This window comes from Eptesicus fuscus, chromosome 8 (assembly GCF_027574615.1).
Source record: "Eptesicus fuscus isolate TK198812 chromosome 8, DD_ASM_mEF_20220401, whole genome shotgun sequence".
In the NCBI taxonomy this organism is placed as follows: Eukaryota; Metazoa; Chordata; class Mammalia; order Chiroptera; family Vespertilionidae; genus Eptesicus; species Eptesicus fuscus.
In genome coordinates, this window is record NC_072480.1 from 13,880,934 (window position 1) to 13,901,591 (window position 20,658).

General features: G+C 41.2%; 1 protein-coding gene across 6 annotated transcripts in view; it reads right to left on the reverse strand.

Moving 5' to 3' along the window:
- Positions 1-641: 641 nt before the first annotated feature.
- Positions 642-20,658, reverse strand: part of RNASEH2B (ribonuclease H2 subunit B) — a 93,325-nt gene continuing 73,308 nt past the window's right edge. For 4 of the 6 annotated variants that reach the window (XM_054719786.1, XM_054719781.1, XM_054719784.1 and 1 more), the window contains 2 exons: positions 16,734-16,814; positions 12,738-13,163 (listed from right to left, as the gene is read on the reverse strand). In XM_054719786.1, the coding sequence (XP_054575761.1) occupies positions 13,056-13,163; positions 16,734-16,814 (189 nt within the window). In that variant the 3' untranslated portion in view covers positions 12,738-13,055. Of the gene's footprint in view, positions 1,253-12,737; positions 13,164-16,733; positions 16,815-20,658 lie in introns of those variants that run through there. The other 2 variants (XM_054719785.1, XM_054719782.1) reach the window with 2 other exon arrangements.

A 20,658-nucleotide genomic window follows, 5' to 3' on the forward strand; every position in this document is an offset into this window, starting at 1 on the left:
AGTTGCTTTGGGCCAAAATATACAGAGACCTGCAAGGGCAATGTTTGGGACTGTGCAAGGTGAAGACAGAAGCCAAATTTTAACTCCACATCTGTATATAGAACTATGTGTCAGGCTTTTGATTACCCAAATGGCCTGGATTTGAAACAGGTAATTTCTGGGGAGCACTCCCTCCTGAAAGCCTGTAATATATCCTGAATTCCGCAAATGACTTCCTAGAATTGGGTTTTTGGAGAGAATTCACTTATCAACTACAGAAGCACAGAATGTTAAAAGTTACTCCAGATTAAAAAATTCTATGTGTGAAAGGAGGTGTGTAAAAACACTACAGAGTACTTTCCAGAATCAGGTTCTACCACTTGATGGTGTTAGATAATCAGAAACAAAAATTATTTCCTGAAGAAGAGGTTTGGGATCACCAGTGTGGCTTCTACTCCATTCCTCTTGCATGTCAAGTGGATGAGCCAGCTCAAACCCTTGAACATTTCTGCGCAACCCCCTACCCCCCACTACCCCGTAACACATGTTCACTGTGTGTCAGAACTCCCCACACTAAATTACTTTTTGGCATCTACTTCCAACTTTCCCCCATACCTTTTGCCCTCACTCTAAAAAGTAATAATACACATACTGGATAAATCTTTTAGAAATTAAGCAATGTTTATAACTCCAGCAGATAATAAAATGCACATGTTCAGGTATTGTTATGAATTAGAAGCAGCCATTAAAAAAAATAAGGGTAGAAAATCAGTCCATCAAAGCTTTTAGTATAGAATCTAACACTTACAATCACCATGCATGCATGGTCACACATGGTCACCACACATCCACCACATGCTTGCCTAAGCCCAAGAAAGCAGAACAGGCCAAGGTGGTCAGGCTTAAGAAATGACCTGAATTTCACAATGAGCCTTCTTCTCCCAATATTTTGAAGTCTGAAGCACTCTACTGTAAAAATCCACACCTTTATGGGACAGGTCTGGGGCGGAGGGGCGATGTGGCTTAAATTTCGCAGATTACAGACAGGCTCACACTCTGGGAGTGCCACAGCCCACCTCACCATGCAGTTGATCAAAGAAATAGAGCATTTGTGGTTATGTCTTTAATGTACATGTTTGGCATCTGGTGATTTTCTAGGAAGTGCAGAAGTAAAAGCTGTAGCCCTTTGGGAGAGTCTTAAATTACACCAGAAGCAGCCGAGTCTTGAGTGGATTTGCTGTCACTTGTCCCTTTTCTGTCTTTGTGCTGCCACCTATAGAGAAAAGGAAAACATGTTGTATCCCGAAGAAGGAGTCCCCTGAAGTCCCAAGCACCATCTGCACCTCCTAGAACAGAAAAGCAATGCTGGCTGGTTTAGGCTTCTGAGTATCAGCCGAGCATTTTTGCTCCTGAGAGAAGACCTCAGGTGAGGGAGGGGTTTTGGTGGTGGCCAGCCTTGGCGATTTTTATTTTCTTTCCAGTGTTTAAAGGAGGGAAATACAAAATAATGTTAAGGTTGCCCCAAACTTATGGAGCAAATACCATCATTTTAGAAAAAAAAAAAAGAAAATACATGAAACACACAAAAACAAGATTCTAACAAATAATTCTTAAACCATTACTCTCTTTCCCTTTTGTTTTCTTTTTAAGAAGTGGATCCTTTTTTTAATTTTTAAATAGTAGGAAGCCTTATGGAGACTTCCAATGTACAAAAAGTATACATATAGACTTGCTGAAGTAGTAGTCCCTAATATCCTCTGAAGAGTGCCACCGAACAAGGTTAATCACTATAAGCTGGTTTCTCACCGAGTACAAAGTCAAGCATACTTTATTCTGAAGCTAAAAGTTACCAGGAAAAAAAAGTTGATGTTAATCAGATTTCTATGCCATAGCGTAGATAAGATGTGACAGAGGTTAGACCTTTCTGACCACCCACATCCCCAGGGCTATGTCCACTTCCCGGCCCAGCCTTCCCCATAGCCCCAGGACTACCCCACATGTCCATCTATCTGCTCTCTAGAACAGAAACTTCCTGAAGGCAAGTATATTGCCCACCATGCTGACAGCTACGTTCATAGTGCCTAGAACATTTGGCACATAGCAGGCGTTCTTAAAGCAACTAATGGATCTAAGCTTATTCTTTGGCTTCTTTTTTCTTTTGAAAGAACTAATAACATAACTTTAATTTTCATATATTCTGATTAAAACAAGTGTAAGATAACAATTCATTTAGTGTCTGTGAAGAGGCTGAGTCCTCTGTAAATCACATTTGGTTTTTTTCCCTTCTCAAACAGGCTGGATTAATGTGAGGCCATCAAAATACATGTATTAACGAAAGCACAGTAAATGCAAAGAAGCTGACAGCTGAATTAAATATTTGACATGTGAATGCACCAGCTAAGAAGAAGCTTTACTGAAATTCAGGCTCACCACTGCTGAGGATAAACTGACCTGCAGAATTCATTATGAATAGAGCAAGAAGATGAAGCAGAAGAAATCCGAGTTTTCTTTCTTAAAATAAAATTCACAATTAAATCAAACTACTGAAGAGTGAAAGGCCATCGAGCCACATAACCAGTGGCATGGATAAGAATATTGAGGAGCCAAAAAGGAAAGGGGCCTGGGCCTGAGGGGGATGGTCAGCACAGCACTGCACTGCCGGTGTGTGCGACCTCACTCTGACCATCTCTAAAACAGAAACCCCGTTGTGGCCTGCCTTAGAGGGTTGTTGTGAAGGTTAATCTAGCTGCTGACGTGGGACAGCGGCAAACACTGTAACGTACTATTAAACGTAAGGTAGGAAACCTTGCTGTAAGCCTACGGGCCCCGAGGACTATATAAATCTGTATAAAAAGTGTATAAATCTAATCATTTCCCCCATTATTCAGGCAAGGTCAAAGCCTGTAGGCATCTTCCAAGGACACCAAGGAAAGAGCCCTGCACTCCGCCTTCCTAGACAGGGAGCTCTCTGTCTCCACGGAGAGGTTCGGTGCAGCTCACTCTGGAAACGGCCACATTTTTTATTAATCCTGGAGAAAGAGCTGTTTGGGAGAAAATATGCAATACATGGAAGCTAGTCAAGCAAGATCCACTTTAAGAACAGAGAAAGTCAACCCGCACCTATGTGAAGAGGCTATCTTTCAAATCCGGGGAGGGGTGGCTTCCCAGGATGTAGCCCAAGTTAGAGAGAAGGGGAATTTGGTGCAGAGAGTCTGGGAGTCTGAGGTCCTAAATTTAATTTCTGGCTCAGTTCTTTAGTAGCTGTGTGACCTCAGGCAAATAAGCTGACTTTACATTTTCAACTGAAATAATTCAACTGTAAAATAAACCAAGTGTGTCATATGGTTTCTGGAAGTATTAAACACATAAGGTCATGTGGAAAATGCTTAAAAATTGCAAAGCATTTTGTCAGTCTTTATTACTTTCAATAATTGTGCTCTTTGCATTTCTTTCCACTGCAAAGTAATATAATCTATGGGAAATAAAGAAAAGAAATATATAGCCTGAAAAACACAACAGCCTGTATGGGCACGTTGGTGTATTTCCTTCCGGAGAAACATATGAGATAACCCATCAGGAGTTAGAGGGGGACCTGGTACACAGTAGCACTGAGGGATACTAACTCTAAACGCATTTTCCTCACAGGTACAAAGGAGATGATGCTCCCCCAAGTAGCGACTCAGGGAAGGACATAAACAACTCAATGGTCAGGTCTCATCTCACACAGATGACTGCTGGCCAGCAATGCTGGTGACTTGTTCATGGATCATGGGATTAAGGCGGGCCTGGGACTACTGCCAGGTATGATCCAGCTAATTTAAATTGGCCTTTTTAAAAAATAAATATATATTTTATTGACTTTTTACAGAGGGGAAGGGAGAGGGATAGAGTTAGAAACATCGATGAGAGAGAAACATGGATCAGCTGCCTCCTGCACACCCCCTACTGGGGATGTGCCTGCAACCAAGGTACATGCCCTTGACTGGAATCGAACCTCGGACCCTTCAGTCCCCAGGCTGATGCTCTATCCACTGAGCCAAACCAGTCAGGGCTAAATTAGCCTTTTTAGACCAGTCACTTTTTTCCCTCCTTCTTTCCCTCCCTCCCTCCCTCCCTCCCTCCCTCCCTCCCTCCCTCCCTCCCTCCCTCCCTCCCTCCCTCTCTCCCTCTCTCTCCTTCCCTCCCTCCCTTTTTCCCTCCCTTTCATGTTAATCCTCACTGAGGATTTTTTTAGAAACTGATTTTAGAGAGAGAGGGAGAGAAACATCAATGTTAGAAACATAGATTGGCTGCCTCACACACAAACCCCAACTGGAAATTGAACCCGCAATACAGGTATGTGCCCTGACTGGGAATCGAACCCGAAACTTTTTGATGTATGGGGCATACAATATAGACAGCATTGTACATTTAGTATGTAAACAGATACATTTTAGTTTCTCATTCCAAATTGCCTTTGTGCTTTGTTAAGGCCCCAAGTAAGAGAAATATGATCCCAGGAATGGACTGCAGCACACTAAAAATAGACCTTGATCAACAAAACATAATTCCACTTAACATTCACATTAAACCTGATGCAGGAGCATGTCCTTGGGCGTGCGGAAGTATAAATCTTTGAAGATGAAAGAGCCTGAGCCAAAGTACAAGGAAATTTAAATTGAAGATAATCCAGACTGAAAAAGGAAAGAATGTTGGTAATCTGAGATTAATTTCAGAAATATATACTGTTTGATGAAAAGGATGGGGGCTCGTGTGTGTACAGTAGTTTTATAATTTGTGGATAGTTTTTGAAGCTTTCCCCAAACTCAGCACATTAATAATAAAAAAATAATGTAAGAGAAGCAAAGGGCCGAAGGATTTGAATAAGCTCAAGAATCCTTATGTTTGGTATGATAAAGTCTAAAAAGGCTCTAGTTTGAAATTCCTTAAAGAGTTTGAAAACATGGATATACACTGAGTGGCCAGATTATTATGATCTCTGAATGCATGAATTTGTGCATGGGTGGGGTCCAGCCAGCCTGGCCAGGGGGAGGGGACATGGGTGGTTGGCCAGCCTGCCTGCTGGTCGAACTCCTGGTTGAGGGGACAATTTGCATATTGGCCTTTTATTATATAGGATATGCGGATATGCACTGAGTGGCCAGGTTATTATGCATTCAGAGATCATAATAATCTGGCCACTCAGTGTATATGTGTGTGTGTGTGTGTGCGTGTGTGCGTGTGTGTGTGTGTGTGTGTGTGTGTGTGTATATATATATATAAAACTAGAGGCCCAGCGCACGATTAAATCATGCATGTGTACGGTCCCCTAGGCCTAGCCTGACATCAGGGCCATGGCCGCTGCCCCACAATGCCTTGCACGCTCCGCGGATGCTGCCTGCGCCCTGCGATGCTCCGCGGACGCTCCACAGACACTGCCAGCACCCTGCAACACTATGCCAACACTGCCGGTGCCCCGGGGGGAGGTTAGGGGGTTGAGGGGAGGACCCGAGAGGTGCTCCATGCATCTCCTGGTGACTGGTCATTTGGTCGTTACGGTGTTACGGCCACAGTGTGTGGATATGCAGGGAGTGTCTGCATTTGTGATTGAGGGACAGTTATATTCCACAGGACTGTTGAGGACTGGCAGAAAGGCTCCCCAGTCTGGGCAGCCTCTACTACTGCTGAAATCTCTCCTGGAGCAGCCGGATCTGCTGCAGAGACACACCATCTTTAAGGGGAGAGCAGCTGTGATTGGAAGCCCATCCTTACCTTCAACTGGCGAAACCTCGGATACCTCCTGAGACACTACAACCACAACACCCAGGGACCAGCTGCCTCAGCTGAGAACCCACGAACACTGAGACTCCAGCCTCCCTGGCCGTGGGCACCTAAAAAGTGTCCAAGGGGAGACAAAATGGAGGCCAAATAGGTGGATGGGTCCGGCGCCTTCTCATGGAGCAGATAGAAGAAACAGCAGAATCGAATAACATCCACCTGGAATTGGTGAATTAAACACCCAGGAATGGACTGTAGCACACTAAAAATACACCATCTGTGGACAGAAAGGTCAGAGGTCTCCTGGAGAGAGGTGGGATCGGGGTTCTGGGCTGGAGGCAGAGACACACACAACTGGGACTAGAGTCTCAGAGGGAGACTGTGCTGCACCAAGTCCGTGTCCCTTGAGGACTGTGTAGCTCTTGACTGTAGAAGGGGTCCACAGGGTTGCTGGCAGCTGGGGACTCTAATCTAAGCCCACAGCCATGGGAGGCTGTGCTCAGAAAGGTAGCCTGAAGTTCTGCACTGGCCATGCAGTGCCAGGGGGGAGAGAGACATGCAGCGGCGTAGTTGTTCTATCTTTATAGTTTCCTTGCTTTTACTCACTATACCCAGTGCATAGGATCTTTCAATTACAAACACTAACCAAGACTGTAGGGGAAAGTTTTTTCTGTGGAAATTGGGGATCAAAATAAGGAGAGGCGAGCAGGAAACCAGCTTTGGGTCAATCCATCCCTCCAACTCAGTATTAAGTGCGGCAGGGAAATAAGAATCTAAACACCGGGTTGAGGGGCCATTTGATCCCGGAAACTAATATAAAAACATTGCCACCCAGGGGTTGTGTTAGAAATTGAAGCTTGAGTAAATACAACTGAAGACAGACAAAGAAACAAAGTGAGCAGAGAAATCCCACCTGCTTGAAAACAAGGTGTGGCTTATGGCAGAGGAGCGGTGGATCGCAGGGAACTTTAACACTGTGCAGACTACCTGACAGGAAACAGATGTGCCATACAGAACAGTAGAGAGGGGTCTTAAACCAGCCCCCAGAGGTCACTGAAGCTCTGCTGAAGTGAACGACTTTCACTATTTCACTTTTTTATTTTTTTATCTTTTACTTAAGGAACTAAATTTTTTTTTCTCAATTGATTTTACTTTTTTATTATATTTTTATTTTTAATTATTACTATTATTTTACTTTAAGTTTTATTTTATTTTTACTTTTGGATTAGTGTTCTACATTCTATTTTTATTTTTATTTTAGCATTATTTTACTCTATCTCAATTTTTTTGTATGCCAACACTCTCTTCCTCTTTCCCCCCTTTTTTTGTCCTGTTTCTCTTACCTGGTTCCTGCTTTAGTTTTTCTCTATCCTTTCTTTTTACTCCCTGTTAAAAATTGATCTTACTCATATATCTAATTTCCTATCCCCAGCTCCAAGTCCATGCACACTTCTGTCATCTCTTTCTTCATTAACCAAAATATATTTTTTTCCTTTTCTTTTTTCTTCCTTTTTCTTTCTTTCTGTCTTCTTGTTGTTTTTTCTGATTTTTTTTGCTTCTGTTTTTCCTCTCCTCCCTTGTTCTCTTCTACTAATAGCTTAATTAGTTTCAATCACCAACTCAGGCCTATCTACTCTCTATAAATTTTCATATATATATATATATATATATATATATATATATATATGTAATTTTTCTCTTTTACTACTTTGTTTTTTACTTTTCTTACTATACACACATTCTCTTTCTACCTCCTCAATACTGAATTGTGGACATTTCCCCATTCATTCAATTCCTTGACCTTACCTCCTGGAAATAAACTCTGCTTCTTGAGATTCATGTGGATGTTTGTTGTTTCGGTGTTTGTTGTTTGCTATTTTGGATTAGTTGTTGTTTGTTGTTTAGATTGTCCTTCTCTGGGTATTTGTTGTTTGCGTTTTTTGGATTAGTTGATGGTTTTTTGGAGTTTTCTCCCCATATATATATATTTTTCCGCTTTCTTTTTTATTCTCTTTCTTTTCTCGCTACATTTTTTCCTTTTCTCAATATCATTTTTGCACTTCTTTCTCTTCCCTAATTCTCTTTTCTCTGGTGGTCACCTTTGTTTGGGTTTATTGGTATCGTGAATACATTTGTGTTTGGTGCCCTGTGTATTGTGTCTTGTCGTGTTTTATTTTGTGCCTTTAAGTCAATGCAGGAGAGAGATATATAACCAGACACCCTGAGAGGAGAGATCATGTGGAGAAAAAGAAACAGCCTGCATAGTAAAGAAAAGGAGGAATCACCAGAAAAGGAAGTAAATGAAATGGAAGCAAGCAATATATCAGAGAAAGAATTCAGAGCAATGGTCATTAAGGACGCTGAAAAGGATGGAAGACAAATTCAACAATATACATAAGAACCAAGAGGAAATGAAGAACCAAAGAGAAATGAAGAATGACATAGCTGCAGTAAAGAACACAATAGAGAGCATCAACAGTAGACTAGAAGAAGCGGAGGACTACATCAGTGAGCTAGAAGACAAGGTAGAAAAAAAATTCCCAAGCAGAGCAGCAACTGGAAAAAAAAAAAACTTAAAAAACAGGAGGACAGCCTAAGGGAACTTTGGGACAACCTGAAATGAAACAACATCCGCATAATAGCAGTGCCAGAAGGAGAGGAAACTGAGCAAGGAATAGAAAACCTGTCTGAAGAAATGATGACAGAAAACATCCCTGATATTTGGGAGAAAAAAGTCACACAAGTCCAAGAAGCTCACAGAGTCCCAAACAAGATGAACCCAAAAAAGCTGACACCAACACACATCATAATTAAGTTGGCAAACACCAATGACAAAACAAGAATCTTAAAGGCTGCCAGAGAGAGACAGAAAGTTAACTACAAGGGATCACCCATCAGACTATCGACTGATTTCTCAACAGAAACACACTAGGCCAAAAGGGAATGGAATGAAATATACAAAGTCATGCAAAGCAAGGGTCTGAATCCAAGAATACTCTACCCAGCAAGGCTATCAATCAAAATTGACGGTGAAATCAGGAGCTTCACAGACAAAAAAGGACTAAGGGAGTTTATTACCACCAAACCAGCAATGCAAGAAATATTAAAGGGTCTGCTGTAAAAAGAAGAAATAGGAAGCGAAGAAGGAACACAGACATAAAGAAAAAAAATGAAGATAAACAAGTACCTATCAATAATAACCTTAAATGTAAATGGTTTAAATGCCCCAATCAAGAGACATGGGGGAGCTGAGTGGAGAGGAAAACATGACCCATATATTTGCTGTTTATAGGAAACCCACCTCAGAACAAAGGACTCACACAGACTGATGGTGAAGGGATGGAAAAAGGTTTTTCAGACGAATGGAAAGGAAAAATAAGCTGGGGTAGCAATATTTATATCTGACAAATTAGAGCTCAAAATGATAGCCATAACAAGAGATAAGTAAGGCCACCTCATAATACTAAAGGGAGCAATTCAACAAGAAGATATAACTCTGGTAAACATGTATGCACCCAATATAGGAGCAACCAAATACATAAAAAACAAACATACAAACAAAACAATACAAAACAAAACAAAAACAAAAACCTTCTGGAAGATATAAAGGGAGAGATAGACTGCAATAGAGTCATAGTAGGGGACTTTAATACCCCACTAACACCAAGGGGCAAATCCTCTAAACAAAAAATAACCAGAGAAACATCAAGCCTAAATGACTCACTAGATCAGATGTAATTAATTGACACCTTTAAAACATTCCACCCCAAAGTCACAGAACATATGTTTTTCTCAAGTGCACATGGGTCATTTTCAAAGATAGACCACATATTGGGACACAATCAAAGTCTCTTCAAATTCAAGATAGAAATTATATCAAGCATATTCTCAGATCACAATGGCATAAAATTAGAAATAAACTACAATAAAAACAATTGAAAAAAACCTGGAGGCTAAATAGCATGCTATTAAATGATGATTGGGGTACTAAAGAGATCAAAGAAGAAATAAAAAGCATCATGGCAACAAATGACAATGAAAACACAACAATCCAAAATTTATGGGACACAGCGAAAGCAGTCTTCAGAGGGAAGTTCAAAGCTCTACAGGCCTACCTCAAAAAAACAAGAAAAAATGGCAATGAATTATCTAACCCTACATCTCAAAGAGTTAGAAAGAGAGCAACAAGAAAAGCCCAGAGTAAGCAGAAGGAAGGAAAGGGCAGAAATAAATGACACAGAGACCAAAAAAAGAAAAAACAATACAAAAGATCAACAAAACCAAGAGCTGGTTCTTTGAAAGGGTAAACAAGATTGATGAATATCTAGCCAGGTTCACCAAGAAGCAAAGAGAGAGGACCCAAATAAACAAAATCAGAAATGAAAGAGGAGAAATAACAACAGATCCCACAGAAATACAAAGGATTATGAGAAATACTATGAACTCTATTCCAAAAAAAAAATGGACAAGTAGACAAAATGGATATATTCTTAGAAAAATACAAGTTCCCAAAACTCAATCAGGAAGAATAAAAAAACCTGAAAAGGCCGATAACTACCGAAGAAATTGAAGCAGTGATCAAAATTCTTCCAGCAAACAAAAGCCTTGGTTTGGAGGGTTTTTTTTATAGGGGAGTTATACCAAGCATTCAAAGAAAAACTAAAACCTATCCTCCTCAGACTATTCAAAAACTTCAAGAGGAAGGAACATTTCCATGCTCTTTTTATGAAGCCAGCATTACCCTAATCCCAAAACCAGATAAAGACATGACAAAAAAAGAGAACTACAGGCCAATATCCTTGATGAACATTGATGCTAAAATGCTCAACAAAATTCTAGCAAATCAGATTCAGCATTACATTAGAAAGATAATACACCATGACTTAGTGGGATTTATTCTGGGGATTCAAGGATGGGACAATGTCTGCAAATCAATAAATGTGATACATCACATAAACAAATTGAGAGACATAAATCACATAATCTTATCAATTGGTGCAGAAAAAGCATTTGACAAAATCCAATACCCTTTCTTGATAAAAACTCTCAGCAAAATGGGAGTAGAGGGATTATATCTCAACATAATAAAAGCCTTATATGACAAAACTACAACCAACATCATACTCAATGGGGAAAAACTAAACTCATTTCCCCTAAGAACGGGAACAAGTTAGGGATGCCCACTTTCACCACTCCTGTTTGATATAGTACTGGAAGTGCTAGCCAAAGCAATCAGACAAGATGAAGAAATAAAAGGCATCCAAATTGGAAAAGAAGAAGTAAAACTGTCTTTATTCCCAGATGACATAATAGTATACATAGAAAACCCCAAAGACTCCATTCTAACTCACTAATTCGGTTGCCTGATTCTTCTAGTCTAGTGTTGAACCTCCCCTTGCATTTTTTATTGTAGCTATATCACTTTTGATTTCTTCCTGGTTTTTGCACAGGTTGTTGATTTTCTTGTCCATCTAGTTTATGAACTGTACGACCATTACTCTGAATTCTTTTTCTGTCTTGTTGCATGCCTCAGTTTCACTTATTTACTTTCTTGGTGATTCCTCTTTTTCTTTCCTCTGAGGATTGTTTCGTTGTCTCCCCATTCTAACAATCACCAGAGGGTCCAATCACTGAGTTGTGGTGGCCTGGGCCGTGTGCTGTGGGAGCTTCACACCACCTAAGTGTCACTGAAGAGCTCTGACACCCAGATGTGCGGCTGCTGTGGGTCTCTGGGAGTTCCGCTTGCCCAGGATCAGAGTCAGTGGCACTCAGTGCGGCCTCGTGCATACATTTAGAATCAGGGACTCAGCCTGTACCATGCTGAAAAAGAGATCCCGCTGTTGTGTGAAAATCAGAGTCCCCTAGCATGCACCAGGAGTCAGTGGCCCCCTGTGCCCATGCCAAGAATCGAGTATTTGAGTCTCTTGGTGTGGCATCACGCTGAGAATCAATCAGGGATCCCGTGCTCAGGCGATGAGTAACAGAGTCAAGTCACTGGTGCTCAGTGCTGCCTCTCATGTGGAGAATGAGGGTCCCCAGTCTGCTTGGGAGACAGGGTTGCACAGCCACCCTGAGCTGGGGAGACAGACTTCCATGTGCCCTCACCCAGAATCAAAGTTAGGTGGCACAGCTGCCCTGAGTATGCCTGGGGTCTGGTCACAGGAGTGTGCACTGCAGGAAACAAACTGTGTCTGTGCACCCAGGCTCAAACCCAGTGCAGCCTCCCTGTATGGGTGTGGGGTCTGTTCGCGGGAGTGCGATCTGTGGGAAACAAACTCCCTGTGTCTGTGTGCCCAGGCTCAAATTCAGCCTCCTTGTGTGGGCAGGAGGCCTGCCTACATGGAGAGGGTCCAGCAGTTCTTATGGTGCTACAGCATGCCAGCAGGGAGGGGGATGGGCTCTGGACTCAAAGAAATCCACAGTCAGTTGCCTGGAGTCTTGGTGTCCCTGGGTCTGCAGTTGTGGTCGCAGGTCTTTTACCCGAGTGGCTGTAGGGTTCCAGTTTGTGTCTGAGACCAGATTGGGTGGTGGAAAGGCTAGGTTCCTAGTCTCAAGCAGCTCTGTTCTTCAAGATGGTGTGGTTTCTGTGCTGGTGGTGTCCTCCCTGGATTGTATGCAGTGACAGCGGGGTTTTGCCATCCAAGACTGCCCAGTTTGGCAGCCCCCTGGGAGACCCGCAGGATCTGACTCTCTCTCTCTCTCTCTCTCTCTCTCCACACAATTTCACACACTCCTCTATCGCTCGCTCCTTCACTCTCTCACACACTCTCCCTCCCTACCTTCTTGCCAGTCACCATCCTACTTTTTTCTATTTTCTACAAAGAACATGTTTTCATCATAAAACCGAAAATGCCATTAAACAAAGCCAAAAACTAAAGGCTTTTAAAAAGTAGTTTTTTCAGATAGCTTTGCTATCTGATTTCTCTCAGTATACTGAAAATCATATTGCTATAGCTACCATTTGGCAAAGTTGCATAAAATAACAGGCACACACTCAGATGTTGTCACATGTCAGTTTATTGAGAAAATTGAGATGCTAGAGGTGGACTCTAGTCACTTGATTACTTTTCAGTATGTCAAAGAAGACTCCAAAGTCCACAGCCATTTAGTTACACAATCACTTTCCCATATTTTGTTCAGGAACATAAAATTCAAATACAAAGAAATGTTCAAGTGAATCTAAAAACTGCTCTTTTTTTTATTTCAAAGGATGGTGATTAAGGGTCAGGAAGTACAGTGACATGGAGGAAGGACAAAAGTGGAACATGTAAAAGATAAAACATTTTTGCTGGATTTCATTTTCAAAGTTTCAAATCTTTTCAACTTTTTTTTTTATTTTTTGCACCAAAAAAGGAATCAATACTTTTCATTCCAGACTTGTCAACTTTAGCCAACGCCTTTTGAGCTGCAGTCATTTTGCCATTTTTCTGTTCATAAAAATAAGAGAAAAATTGTTTCAAATGCAACATTTATAAATCACACATGCAAATCAAACCAGACCATGCATGGCTCAAGATTCATTAAGGGAGGTAAGCATTTGCTAACATGCTTCATAAGGGAGTGTTGATTTTAAAAAGTCCTGATTTCAATTCAGAATTCAAACCTAAGAGATAAAGTATGTTAAAAGAGGCAGGGGACAAACTGCTGCCTTTCCTGAAGTGGAATGTCACAACCAACGGTTTACTATAGGGGAATAATTCTGGAGGGCGCATTAAGTGCAATAACACAAACAATGGAACTGACACAGGCAGCAATTGCCAGAGGAAGGAATTACAGCCTTGTATTACTACATGATGAATAATTCACACCAATTTACCATCTGATTTTATTCAGAGGCTCCAGGGAAACCAAGAACATATATGGTGATAGAAGGAGACTTGATTTGGGGTGGTAAACACACAGTACAATATACAAATGATGTATTGTAGAACTGTATACCTGAAACCTATATAATTTCATTAACCAATGTCACCCCAATAAATTCAGTAAAAAATAAATTTAAGAAAATGTTACCATATTCAAAAGATAACAAGCTAGCTGGCCTATTTTCCCCTCTAACAACAAAATACTTTCCAAAAAGCTGACTCCAAATATCTCTGCTTTGTAAATTGCTCTCTCTTCCTGGTCACTGTTTTTTTGTTTAGTTTTGTTTTCTTTTTTTGACACGTCCTAGCAGAAGGTAAATAGCAGCTGATTTTATTTTGATGCATCACAACTTGTTCAACAGAAGCATAAATAATGGGAATCAGCAAAGAAAAAAAAAAAATCAGCTGCCTCTCTGGGAACTGTGAGACAAAGTTATTGCCAAAGTATCTTTTAGGACACAATACATGATCCCTGAAATTTTGCTTCTTACATTCTGTCACTTAGAATTTAGTAGGGTTAGTGACAGTCTCTGAGGTAAGTCATCCCCTGCATTTAACTGACATCCTGTTAGCTCACTGGTGCTATGCCCTAGAGCAGCAGTCGCCAACCTTTAGGACCTCATGGACCACCCACCGGTTGGCGACTGCTGCCCTAGGAGATACAATGGGCAGTTAAAAGTGTGGGGCAGAAATACTTCTCACAGAGAATCTCAAAAATACCCCTGCTTACAGAAACCATGGAGATAACCAGGTATTTATCCATATCTCAAATTGGATTATCCCCTGATATCACATGCCCAGATAAATTATATATACAGAATAAAATTTATTTTAAAACTTTATATTATAAGAGGAGAAAATGTGAAAATCTAAGTGGAAGTTAACTCCATTTGGGGATAGGCAAGGTCTTTCTAAGCATAAAAATAATGAGAAAAATCATAAAGAAGAACAATTTCTATATTCAATACTGAGAAAAACTTAAAACTATTTAAAAATGAAAAGGCTGAACACAAATTTGAAAATTCTTTGTACCTTCCTTATATGTCATGAAAAGTATGAATAGCCTCAATTTAGAACAGGCTCTTACAAATCAACAAGGAAAACATTACTATCCTAATATAAAAACAGGCATAAATGCAAATGGCCAATAAGCATTTGAAAAATACAACTAACTTTATAGTTAAAGAAATGGAGCCTAACTACACAGGCAAATAAAAACAATACTCAGTGTTGTCAAGAATGGAAGATGAATACTCATCAGAAATAATGGTTAGGAGTACAAATTTCTACTACATTTTTGGAAAGCATTTTATTTATATCTATACTAATAAAAGGGTAATATGCTAATTAGACCGGGTGGACCAGACATCTTCCGGTCATCTGGTCCTCCTTCAGGACAAAGCCACGGTGGCGGGGGCTGAGGCAGAGGTGGTTAAGGACGATCAGGCTGGCAGGGGAGCAGTTAGGGGTGATCAGGCTGGCAGGGGAGGGCAGTTAGGGGTGAACAGGCCAGCAGGGGAGGGGAGTTAGGGGTGATCAGGATGGCAGGGGAGGGTGGTTAGGGACAATCAGGCCAGTAGGCAGAGGGGTTAGGGGCAATCAGGCAGGCAGGCAGAGGCGGTTAGGGGTGACCAGGCAGGCAGGCAGAGTGGTTAGGGGCGATCAGGCAGGCAGGCAGGTGAGTGGTTAAGAGCCAGCGGTCCCAGATTGCGAGAGGGATGTCCCTGTGGGATTGGGCCTAAACTGGCAGGCTGGACATCCCCCAAGGGGTCCTGGATTGGAGAGGGTGCAGGTGGGGCCGAGGGACCCCGCGCCTCATGCACAAATTTCATGCACTGGGCTGCTAGTATCTCAATAATTATGGAAGGAGCTCATGTTTTCTAAGTTCTTACTCTTAGTTCTAAATTGTGTCTAATGAAATAATCAGATGCAGACTATAAATCAGAATGTGTATCACTTCATAAAAACAAAAAATAAAGAAGTTAACTATGTGTTCAAAAATAGGGGAATGAATGAATAATCTATATTTCATATGGTAAAATAACACACAAGTGAATTTGATGAAAAATTAATAAATTTTCAAAGCATGCTTAATAACATGTAAACATTCTCACAATATAGTGATAAATGAAAAAGCAGAACCCAAAACTATATATCAGTGCCAATTTAAAAACATGATATAAATTTATAATGCATGTTTAAGATAAAACTTAGTAAGAAATATTATAAAAATATTTGCCTAGGTGATTATTAAATGATGGAGTTATTATCAATTTTTGAAATCATCGTAATTTCTGGGAAGCTTCTGGACAGTAGAGTTGAAAAAACATTATCTATGGCAGCTCCCTCCCACTACCCCACACTATCCCTCTGAATACACGCAAAGATTAGGCACACTTTTGCTAAGTACATTGCGCCTTTCTTAAGATTCCTAAAGGCTTCCTTGCTGGACATTTTCATTGTCATTCACAATTTTGAATTGATGTTTAAGTCAAAAAATAAATTTAAGTCACAAGTTAATAATTCCTCATGGTTAAGATGGTAAAATGAGCCCTAACCAGTTTGGCTCAGTGGATACAGCATCAGCCTGCAGAGGAAAGGGGTCGCAGGTTCGATTCCAGTCAAGGGCATGTACCTTGGTTGCGGGCACATCCCCAGTAGGGGGTGTGCAGGAGACAGCTGATCGATGTTTCTCTCTCATTGATGTTTCTCTCTCAATGTTTCTAACTCTCTATCCCTCTCCCTTCCTCTCTGTAAAAAATCAATAAAATATATTAAAGAAAAAAAAAGATTACAAAATCAGCCCTAGTCAGTTTGGCTTAGTGGATAGAACGTTGACCTGTGGACTGAAGGGTCTTGGGTTTGATTTCAGTCAAGGGCATGTATGTTGGTTCTGGTCAGGGCATGTGCCTGAGGCAACCAATCAATGTTTCTCTCTCACATGATGTTTCTCTCTGTCTCTCCCCATCCCTTTCACTCTCTAAAAAAATCAATGGAAAATATCCTTGGGTGAGGATTAACAAAAAACAGAAGAATTGTAAAATCACAATAGCATGCAATTGCTCCCAGATGTCCCCATGCAGCATCACTCACTAAGTCCAAGTGTATGCCACCATGTCTGGACACACATACCTTTTCAGTCTTCATATCTTTGGTATTAAACTTAGTGTAATCTTCTTTTGCTTCTACAGGCTCATCTGATAACTTTACCTTCTGCAAATGTTAGAGCAGTGAAATGGTGTAAAACGCCACCTTGACATATCAATCAATTTAAAAAGAACCAATGTGCAATTTGGACCCACACTAAGGCCAAATTAAGCAACTGACCCTGCAAATGGCTTTTTCTTTAACAAGCTCCTTTACATTTTACTGATTATCTAGAGAACTAAGCCACACAGCCCTTCTGAGGAACAGTTTTGGTAATGGGGGATATAAGTAAGAAAGTCCTAGCCCCAGTCTCTAGGGGTATTAATCACATATTTTACATGCACTAGGGACAGAGACTGCTGACTTCCAGGAAAGTTTAAGGGGGTGAATGCAGGCACAAAAGCAAAGACTAGAATTTCCTTTAAGATGTTCAGCCAGAATCTCCACTTCATTCACCTCCTGGGCTGGTGTAATGTCCATTTAGAAACAGCACTTACTATCATCTTTATATAGTTTCATGTTGTTACCTCCTTTCAATTCAATAATCTCATTTTATCACGTAAGAACAACTTCACAGAGCAAGCAGCCAGAGGAAGAAGGAAGCACAGAGATGTTAAACAAAAAACTTAAGGCCACCGAGCAGAGGACATAGGGTGAGAGCTCAATTTCTGTACAAGTGCTCTTTCCATTAGGCACAATGCAACTAAGTTGACCTTTACTTTGTGTTTTCCCCTTTCACATGAGCATTTTGCACCAATGAGCGTGAGAATCCTGTCAAGAGCTAAACTTAGCCTTAATGTTCACATTATAGAGGAATCATGCCACATTTATTATGAAAAGGGCACATAGCAGGGCTGATAAGTCTTCAGCATAGAGTATTGAGTACACACAGATCCCAAGTCAGAATTTTACAGATCTTCAGGTAAAGGGGGGATAAATGGTGAAGAAAAAAATAATAATAAAATAAAGAAAAGAAAAAAAATAATTTTGCAGATCTTCAAGCTCTTGGTGGACACCAGGTTGACAAGACCCAATATGGATCCACCCTAGGAAATACATATTTGCTCCCAGCTTCACTCTTCGCACCCCAGCTCTTGCTGAACACAGGACTGGGAGGGCGTTAGAAGATGCCACAGCCCATGTACATCGGGGGTAAAACAACGTCCTTGAAATTCTTCACTGGAACTAACAGAGGGGCATCTGGGAACATGTCACCTAATGGGGAAAACCTTCTCCTGACCACACAGTAACCTCTAGCAAATGAATCTTCAAAGAAAAAGACTAGTTTATCGTGTATGAACTATGTACCAGCAAAGTGAATGTAAGTGATCAAGCAACATTCTTAAGAATACATGTTTCTACTAAAGTTAAGACGTGTTTAGGTGATGCACATTTTTACTAGGAAAGTATCTTCAACTGGGAGAGTAGAACGCATGGGTGATGATGAAGGCTATAATAGTTTCACAATGAAAAAACCTTAAGATTCTGAGGATGTTTGCTTTTCTCCTATGGCAAAATGTTCTAATACGGATGATGTCATAAGCATATGGGCTTATTTGCTTTTCACTGATAAGTCAAATAAAAATGGCAAGAGATTTAGATGACAGGTGTTTCCTTATAAATATTAAATATATAAGAAGATGACTGACTTGTGTAGGTGCTTTATCAGCTCACTATCATACAAGACACCACTTGTAAGTACTTACAAAAAAGAAAATGATGGTGGTAGTCTCTGCACATAGCTAGGTTTCATGTTATTCCCAGCACATTGTTGAATATATTGAAAAACCAAACAAACCCATAATTGTTGTATTGACTTATTTTTGTTGTTGTTGTTATTTAAAAGACTGGAGTTGAGTAGTTGCAAGAGATCATTTGCTTCACGAAGCCTAAAATCCTAACTGGCCTCTAGATTTGGGGGACTGTTTCAGAAGAAAAAAAAAGTGACTCAGAAAGATGTATACGCATCGGTAACAAAGGGTCTGACTAAATGGGTACAGCTCTGGAAAGAAAAGAGCAAAGGGCAGAGGACCACCAGAATTAATGCTAGGATGGATTGGTCTTAAACAGAAACATCTCCAAATCCACTGATTGCCTTAGGCTCTGCTAGCTGACAGTGTTAATTCAAAAGATGGGAGAGGATGAGGGCTGCAAGCTGAGTTTCAACAGAGGCACACATATGATAGTAAGAAAGTAATGCAAAACATGGCTCCATGCTATCGATTACAACACTGATACAAAGACACCTATGAGCCATTAGAATGTATTTTCTGAAAACAATATACTAAATTACTGTAAAAATCAATCAAATCCTGGACAGGAAAGCTAGCAGAAGACATTGTCCTATGCTTGTTTAAAATGTGGTACTTCACCCAGTGCAGTTTGCACTGTGCACACTGGAGCCCCAGGAAGACACAATAGAGGAGGAGACCTCGAAAAGCAGCTAAAATAATTCAGTAGGCAAGGCTGACATTTAAGAGAAGCAGGATGCCAAGACCTAAATCGGGGCTTTGCTAACTACTGTCCCTGGGCCAAATCCAGCTGGCCACCTGCTTTCATTAATGAAGTTTTTCTGTAACACCGCGCACTGGTTCACTCATGAATTGTATGTGGCTGTCTTTGCACTTTTAACAGCGGAGTTGAGTAGTTGCGACAGAGATCACCTGCTTCATGAAGCCTAAAATACTAACTAAAATACAAACTTAGCCTTTCTAGGATAAGTTTGCTGACCCCTTGGCTAAATCATAAATGAAGAAATCACAAACAACTTACATTTTGGAAATTAAAACAAGAAAACAGAAAGCTGGATCTAAGAAGAGTAAACTTATGAAGCATATCACCCTAGACAGAATCAAAGGCTAAAAGCTTCAAGCATAGGTTCAGAGCCATTCATAAATAATCTCTTAGTTACCAAGGAAGATGGATATTTTGGAGAAAGATATATTCTTAGTTTTGGAGAGAGAGAAATAAGAAAGACGCCAACATGCCTGTCCTCTCAGTTAGACAATTATGTCTCTGTCCCCTAGCGCCATTTTCAGAGACAGTGGACCACGGGACTGGAAGAAGTGTGGTTTGACTTCTGCCCAGTGCTATTCCCCCAGAGAGTGAAAGATAAACCTCCTTTCATAATCAGCTGAAAATGGCCCACAACTCCCACTGATGTACTGTAAAATTTCCATCCTTTCTAAAAATCAAAGTAATAAATGTTTTTAGAGCTACCACCACCTCCAAACAGGACATGATACAAAAAAGTCCTGAGAATGTTGGCCACCTTGAAGGCAGGGAAAAAGGAAAGTTGTTCAACATCCACAATATGTCCACTTTACATTCTAAGGCATTTGCTATTTTGCTGGCAGGAGAATGGCCCTACTGACAGACTGGCACGTGTGTCTATTGCCCTGTCACGGAGGTCAGGCTAGACTGGATGCCACAGTGTGCCACCCGGTGTGGTGAGTGCCTGACTTCTCTACTCTCCAATCGGAGACAAACACAGCTGCAGCCCACAGTGCAGAGGAGCTAGGGGTGGCAGTTTGAGAACATCTGAAAAAGGAAAAGGCTTTCCACCAACAGATAAATATTATACATAAACTAGAGGCCCAGTGCACAAAATTTGTGCACAGAGGGGGAGGTCCCCTCAGCCCAGCCTGCACCCTCTCCAATCCAGGACCCCTCGGGGGATGTCCGACTGCCATAATCCTGGACCGCTGGCTCCTAATCACTCACCTGCCTGCCTACCTGGTCGCCCCTAACTGCCCCCCCTGCCAGCCTGATCACCCCTCAATGCCTCTGTGTGTGGCCTGATCGCCCCTAACTGCCCCCCGCTGTGAGCCAGGTCACCCCCAACTGCCCCCTCCCTGCCAGCCTGGTCGCTCCTAACTGCCCCACCCCCCGCCGGCCTGGTCGCCCCCAA